Genomic DNA, 8,138 nt, shown 5'->3' on the forward strand with positions numbered 1-8,138 from the left:
CAGTATCCATTGGTTTTCATCTAGCTAGCATCCTGTCAGTGTGTGAGAGAGTTGAGGGCTGTTTGGAAACTGAAGCAGTACAATGATCCCCCGGTTATTGCGTTCCCGACCATTGCAAACAGGCTAATTTGCGATTTTTCAACCCGGAAGTCAAAACACCATCTGCGCATGCGTGCCCTTTTTTCTATGGGCACGCATGCGTAGATGGCGCCGGGCAGATCAGCTGCTGGGCGGCTTCCCTGGGTCTTCAAAGGCTTCTCCGCTGACTCCTGGCGAACTTCCCCGCTTTAGGAGTCAGCGGAGAAGCGGCGTGCCTGTTTTAAAAGATCGGAGCCGGCCTGGGGGGGCTTTTCAGCAACCCCTGAGCCCGGGTTGGGGGCTCGGGGGTTGCTGGAAAGCCCCCCCAGGCCGGCTCCGATCTTTTAAAACAGGCACGCCGCTTCTCCGCTGACTCCTAAAGCGGGGAAGTTCGCCAGGAGTCAGCGGAGAAGCGGCGCGCCTGTTTTAAAACGATCAGAGCCGGCCTGGGGGATCGGAGCCGGCCTGGGGGGGCTTTCCCTTTCAGGGCGGGCGAGCGGCGGGCGCGGCAGCAGCGAGGAGTTTGCGTGGGCGGTGGGGAAACCCCAATCTTCGGCTCCTCGCTGCTGCGGCGGAAGTAAAAACACCATCTGCACATGCGCAGATGGTGTTTTTACTTCCGCAGCGCTACTTCGCGAAAACCCGATCATTGCTAGGGGTCCTGGAACGGAACCCTCGCAATGATCGGGGGATCACTGTATTTGCTTTGTGAGCAACAAGGAAACAGCAAGGAGCCTGGGCGTGGCTTAGTTCTACAGTTCTGAGTCTGTGCTAGCTCTGAAACTTAAACCTATATTCCTGTCCTCTGCTTGTGTTTTACAAGTTGGAAAACCTGCTTTTACTATTGTATGTTTACTTCATGTGTTATATTATATGTAAAGAGAAGTTATTGAATCTTGCTGAATCACGGTTACTTGTGTGTGCTGTAAACTGTGACATGTCCTTGCAGCAAATAGCCAACAGCCAGGTCAGCTCCAGCACATTATTGCACTCTGATTTGACATGAGCAGCTGATTGGTGGTTGGAATATCCCCAATCAGCTGTTCCAGGCTGCAGGGATTTCCACAGACCACCACCTCCTTCGTGCCTCGTGTTTTTGGCTACATTTGGTATATAAGACGCACCCAGATTTTCACCCTCTTTTGGTTGGGAGAAAGTGCAAAAAATATGGTACATCAAGAAACCATTAAACCAAGTCATGTTACTAACTGTAAAATAGTTATAGAATAGGAGAATTACTAATTATTACACCAATTCCACACAGATCCTTTCAAAAATACAGAAGGCCTTCTCTCATACAGAAGCAATTGCTAGTTCTATATCATTATGTTTATTGAGACAGTAATCAGATCATTAATTTTCAAACAGCATCCAATTCAGAAATGATGAGAGCAATTTTATTCACAAAGTATTTCATAAGAAGCTTCCATATTTTGAAGTGCAAGACATTTAGAAACATTGAAACTGCAGACTCCACATTTTTGACAAATTTTCCAGCAATACCACATAGTTTTCCATCTCACCAATACCCCCAATAATGTCAATTCTATTATATATGTTTGTGCCTTCAGCAAAAAAACTAACCTTACCTAGTAATCTTTCTGGCATATCATCTACAAACACACTTAACGGAAGAAGATCTAGGACTGAATCTTGTGGTAGGTACACCACTTGTGACTGGTCTCTGTTTAGCCAGTGCCCTGTTAACAATCATACACCGGAATCTATCCCCAAGCCCACTTCCTATACACTGAACTATCTATCCCCAAGCCAACTTCCTATGCACTGAACCACCACCTAAAAAAGAAAAGTTGTACTGAAATATACAAGGATATTTAAGAACTTCAGTTTGCAAAATACATCTAAGTGAATCCTGTAAGCATTTTAATCTATATATAAACTTTACCACCCCTTGAACTTTGAATCTTGTTTCATTATGTTCCAATACAACATTGGACAAAATTCAAGCTTAAAGAAGCAAGCGATGGTATTACAAAGTCTTCAAGAACAAAAGAGAGCACAAAAAACAAAAAGTCAAAGCTAACTTCCTGTTATATATATTCTGCATTATCTTCAAAGAGTCTGAAGCTTTACAGATAAATTCCAGCTGATCTCTAATTGCTTTTTGTTTCTTCAAATTATTATGTACCTTATTATGGTTTTAAATTACTGCTTCTGGTGCTAGTTCTTATCTCTTTCAATATATTGCTTAGTTTTCCTTACATGTTTGTACACATTTAGAGTACAAATAGAAATCCTGCTCCCATAGAATTGTAGCTTTTATTTTCAAACTTTAGCCTGAATGTGGCAGTGAATTTTATCAACAGACAAAATATATTTTTAAAAAGAATTTAATATAGCTCTTTAAAGAAATTTCTTAACTTATCTTTAAAAAGGGCAAATACTCAGCAAGATAGCAAGTATGTCTACAAAAATTCATACCCAGCCATAACACTCAAGTATTTGTTTTTCACAAAAAGGAAACAGATAAATTCTCAATCCTTTTGAGTCTGTAAGCACATTCAGAATTTTAATATTATATTGCTTGCTGTAGTGATTGCAGTACAGTACAGTACAATCTAAGCTCACACTTAACAGAAGACAAAGAATCTTCTTGACTCAGCCTCCATAAACCATTCAAATGTATTCAATTTTATTACTCTAATTTGTTTATATTGCTGGGTTTGGTGTTTTAACTTTCTTTCTTTGATATGTGAGTTATAGTTATTTTATTTTCTAAGAATCATGTTAAATTATACCACAGAAATATTATTTAAAGATTATACCTGACTAATGTTTTAGATCATACTATTTTATAGTTAACACAAACACATGCATATATACACCTACCAGGCTGGATGTGCGATCTTAGAAATAAAAAAGGATATCAATATGTGAATTGGTCATGCAATAGTTTGGAGGGATTTTATTCTAGAAATATAGCTACAGACAGGGGGAAATATGTGCATTAAAAAAAAACCCTTCAGCTTTCCAGGAATATTTAAATAATTTTTAAATTGCATTTATCCCTTTTCTTTTTCTTGTTATCCTGAGTTTTGGCATATATGCTTATCTAGCCATTGTTTGATACATGACAGGCCCAAAGAGTATGAGTTTCAGCTTTCTGATAATTGCCTCAAGTAATCTGTCTTTATTTGTTCAGAGATTCTTTTTGTGGTTCATGGTACACTTAGACAACTGTAAATTATGGTTCCAGGGGTACTGATAGCTACTGTCTTTTTCTCTCTCGTTCTTTCTTATTTCCCATCTTTCAAAGGAAAAACTACTGTATTACTAATTTTTATCATACACCTTTCTTTATCTTTTATGATCCTAAGTCTGCTACTACCTTCCTCTTAAGATTAATCTTCCAGTGTGTGTTATATTTTGCAGTATTCAAGAAAACAAAATACTTTGCCACATTTGTCAACTATAAAACCACTAAAATGTTAGATTTTTATTTTCCATGTTACTTGCATAAGATCCTGTAAATCATCTTTATCTGGAATAAAAATGTGACAGTTTTGAATACTCCAATTGTTTAGTAATTCAGCCTCCAATTTTGATTTTTGCTGTCATCTTTTGCCTTTCTTGACATAATATAATCACTGTGAAAATTAAATAGGCATATTCCTTTCTCACACTCTTTCCTAGTTTGAATTATTCTCCAAATTATGTTCTTGTAATCCTATCATGTTTCTGTAAGTTTCTCAAATAATAAAGTTACTCTGGCACTCTCATTAGTTTTAATGCATGTCACATGCCAGGATCACCTACAAATAAAGATCACTGTAAAGAAGGAAAGGTACAATTCTTCTCTTGCTCTGTTAAACAACTTATTTTTCTCATCTGATCTTTTTGGTGCCCCAGTGATACCTCTTCTTGAAATCTAATTTAATACATCTCTTCAGGTATGGCTTTATTTTTTTGTGTAAGATCTTAAGCAAAAAATTCACTATTGGTGCAATAGTTCACTAACTTGTGCATTTCCTTCTTCAGTCTAGATAAATGTATTATATTTTCCAATATTTTGGCCAAATATTCGTGTTTCATATTTGTTGATATAATATTGTTAGGCCTTTAACCTACCTGTTTGCCTGCAATTTTATAATGACATTAGTATTTCATATAACCATGGGCTCACAATGTATTATCCTTCATAAATATTCCTGAATAAATGTTCTCTGAATAAATTATCTCTACGAATGTCTGTGAAATTTTGCAATCTTGATTCTTTAAAGGCTGCAAAGTCTTTCCATTTTCTTTTAACTTCATTTGTCTCTATTATATGTTTACTAATTCTTGGACAGTCCTATTTCACCTATAAATACGCTAGATATTTCTTTTCCTAAAACACTTTTCTCATTTTCATTTTCTTGTTATTTTTCTGAATCTACTGATGCTTTTAAGTATCTGAGCACATCATCTTCACCATGTAGATTTGTAAAAATTATGTCCTGTTTTCCAATAACCAGAGGAATGTCTCCTGACGAGCTTCCCAACATTGGGGTCTCAAACTTATATGTTACTGCTATGCATATACTGTACAGTTTTCTTGGCAGCATTATAGGAGTTTATAAAAAGTTATATTTAGATTATCTATAATCTGTGGGAAAGCTGTCTAGCAACATTACAGATGTCATCGGTTTAAGAATTCACTCCCAGGCTGCTTACACCAAATGCTCTCAACCATAAAACACTATACTTTGGCCTCTTCAAACCTGAATCTTCTCTTGTTTCCTGCCAAGCAAAGGCATTCTAATAGCCACATTGTTTCACTTGGAAAATTCAGATATCACTTTCTCTTCAAGAATGAAGAGGGGTTGAAAAGCAGTCACTGTTTCCAAAGACCATAGCAACTGACAATAACAAGTCAATTTAGTCACTTGCAGAGTAGGGCAAAAAACTTTAGATACAATTCTGTACTGTCAAATTTAGCAGAGTTTATTACTGAATAAATTTAAGATTGCACAGAATTAACCAAGGACAGGCATGCTTTTCAGCAGGTAACAAGATTGCCCAGTCTGTTTGAAATTCAGTGCAAATGAGCTATGATAGCAGTATAGGCCTCTTTAATACCAATTCTTAAAACATTAACATGCCATTTTATAGGTTCAATATAAACACAAAATACTGTATATGGTTATTTATGTATTTGTGGCGGGGGGGGGGGGGGGGAGCTGTAGAGTAAAATTAAAAAATTACATGGTTACTTATCAGTCCCCAAAAATAATAAGGTAGTGTACATTATTATTTTGTAGTAATTGAAATTTCAAGCTAACCACTTAATCTTATTTTATAAAGAACCATCACTTCTTCTGCACATACATTAATATATTAGGTAAACAGTTAGCTTCCAGGGCGCCTATCAAATTAAATGTAGGAGATGCATGCTAGCAAGACATTATTGCCTGTAACCTTTGTAGTAAGCATTTTCACTCGGTGAATTGAAAGGAAGAACATTTATGTACTCCTGTTGCCAACTTTTGTAGATGACAGTTACATTATTATTTTTTTCCTGAAGCTAGTTATTTACCTTCATTTGCATTTACCTCATCTTATTCCTGTTTCATTATAAACCTACCTTCCCTCCTGGACTGAGGATAAAATCTTACAAGGCCCCAAAGTAGCTATTGATTCTTTCTCCTGCTGCATAGCTGTCTTTTGTGTTCTCAGAGATCAGACAAAATAAAGCTTAAAGACATACCAATGTCACTCTTAGGCATTAAATAAAGGCAAGTTCTCCAAGACTATTTGTCCCTAGGCTAGGATTTATTGTTTAATCACCATAAAAAACTCTTGTACTTTGTTTTATGGCAAGTCCTGTGTGTTTATATAAACAGAAAAAGCAGGGCATAAATTTAAAAATAGCTATGGATAGGTGCTTTAAAAACAAGGCAAGTCGAGGCATGTCCTTGCAACCTCCCTTACTCTTTGTAGACATAACATTTGTCGTTTTACTTCTGCCGGTTGTGGCATACCATCACACCCAACCTTCCCAGGGACCATCAGAATTAGGAAGAAAAAGTACCCGAGCAGGGAGACGACGTTTCAGACCGTTGAGGCAGCAAAACGTGGGAGGTTCGCCCAAAAACAAAACGGGAGGAAGTAAATAGATTTTTCCCTCTCCGGTTTTAATTCCCCTAGGAAGGAGAACGAGAAGCAGGGCCAAAGTTAGCGCCTCGTGGTCAGGTCGTGGGGCTGCAGAAGTCGGGACTTACAACTCCGGGGTACAAAAGACAAGCGAGACTCTGTCCCATCGTGGAGGCTCAGCTCTAAATCCGTTACACACACACACGCGCGCACACACACACACACACTTCTCTCACCTTTACAAACAGGCGAACTAGGACTCTTCCTCTCCGGAGAGGCCCTGTTTTGCTCCGGCGAATGCCGTCTCTGGCGATGCCGGATTTTTCCTCCCGTTGAGGCGGCGGCGATGGCGGCACAGGCGCTGCCCTCAGGCACCGGCGGCGAAACCGGGGACGAGCAAGGCGAGGGCGTCGAACCGGGGAGGGGCGGCGCCGGCAGGCGAGGGGGGCTGCTGCGCGCCCCTCCTCCGCCCGTGGGGCTGCCGCGCGCGGACCCCGCCGAGGAAGGGGACAAGGAAGGGGTGCCGTTGGCGGAGACGGCCGCCCCGAGGAGCGTCTGCGTGCCCACGGTCGGGCTGCTGCTGTTGCTGCTGCTGAGGTTGTTGCTGCCCCCACGCGCGCCGGCGTTGTTGCCGCTACCGAGCACCGATCGCGTGGGGCTGGCGGCACGCGCGGAAGGCAAGGGAGGCGGCGGCGGCGGCGACGGTTGGAGTGGGGCGTTTGCTGTCGCCGCCGCCCCTCGTGGAATGCTGCCGCCGCCGCCCCTCGTGGGGCTGCCGTGCTGTTTAAGCTGGAAAGGCACCGTGGCCCGCATGGGCTGGAGGCGGCTGTTGGTGCCGGCTGCCCCGCCTGCCGCCGCCGCCGCCGCCGTAGTAGTAGTAGTAGTAGTAGCCGCCGCCACGGCCGCGGCTCCCCCTCCCCCCGCGGAGGTGGCTGGAGTCGGGGAGCCGCTGCGCCTCACCCGCGGCTGGGAAGACATCCTGGCTTGTTCCGGGTGGCCGCCCGAGGCTGAATCGGTAGTAATAGCGAGGTGAGGAAGCAAACAAAACCCCCCACCTTCCTCCCGGTCCCTCCCCCACACCAGCACTGAAGCCTCACACACGGGGAGACACTCGTGAGGCTTCTCCGGCCGCCTCATCAACAATAGTAGCCTCACCGGCCTCTCCCATTGGAGGCGCATCGATTCCGTTCCTGCCGCTACAGCGTCCTGATTGGCCGAGAGGCGTGGTCGGGGGGTGGGTGTGGGGATGCGGCTTAAAGGGACAGGGCCCGATCTGGACGACGTAAGAGGAAGCTGCGTGAGTCGTATGACAGGGCGCTGTCTACGCCTGTGTGCCTACTACTCGATTGAGGCAGGGAGGGGGTCTGGTCATGCCATTGATGCAGCGCACTCGTAGCCTTACCTTTCGTCTGGGAAATGCTGAGTGCTTGTTTACATTTCTACCTTGGGCACAATATCGCAACTTTGAAGTTAAAAATACGAAAGAATCCTATGCAGTTTCATCTTTTGGCCACATAAAGGCAGATAGAGGCCTATTCGCTAGGTTTCCAGCGTGTGCCAGTCCACCCAGTAGAAATCCCAGAGGAGTGTGTTGCTTTTTGCCCCACAGTCCACCAGTCCATCCACCACTGATCCTTAACTTGTTCCAAAAAGAGACATGGAATATCAGGTACTCTAACCTTCCTTCTTCTGACAGGTTCCAAATGTTCGTTCGTTCTCTCTCTCTCTCTCTCTCTCTCTCTCTCTCTCTCTCTCTCTCTCTCTCTCTCTCTCTCTCTCTCTCTCTCTATATATATATATATATATATATATATATATATATATATATACTGTATATATATGTGTGTGTGTGTGTGTGTGTGTGTGTGTGTGTACATGCATACATGCATACAGTACTGAATATTCAAATTTGTAAAGACCTGATAAAGAAAAAGAGGGAGACCAGGATAGATCTATTTCGAGCTAAA

General features: G+C 42.3%; 1 protein-coding gene across 1 annotated transcript in view; it reads right to left on the minus strand.

The window, feature by feature from the left end:
* The window catches only part of FAM117B (family with sequence similarity 117 member B), a 51,871-nt gene extending 44,505 nt beyond the window's left edge, over positions 1–7,366 (minus strand). The window contains exon 1 of the mRNA XM_070731999.1: positions 6,408–7,366. Coding sequence (XP_070588100.1) covers positions 6,408–7,350 — 943 coding nt within the window. The 5' untranslated portion in view covers positions 7,351–7,366. The remainder of the gene's footprint in view (positions 1–6,407) is intronic.
* Positions 7,367–8,138: the final 772 nt, after the last annotated feature.

The sequence above is a fragment of the Erythrolamprus reginae genome, chromosome 1 (genome assembly GCF_031021105.1).
Source record: "Erythrolamprus reginae isolate rEryReg1 chromosome 1, rEryReg1.hap1, whole genome shotgun sequence".
Taxonomy (NCBI): domain Eukaryota; kingdom Metazoa; phylum Chordata; class Lepidosauria; order Squamata; family Dipsadidae; genus Erythrolamprus; species Erythrolamprus reginae.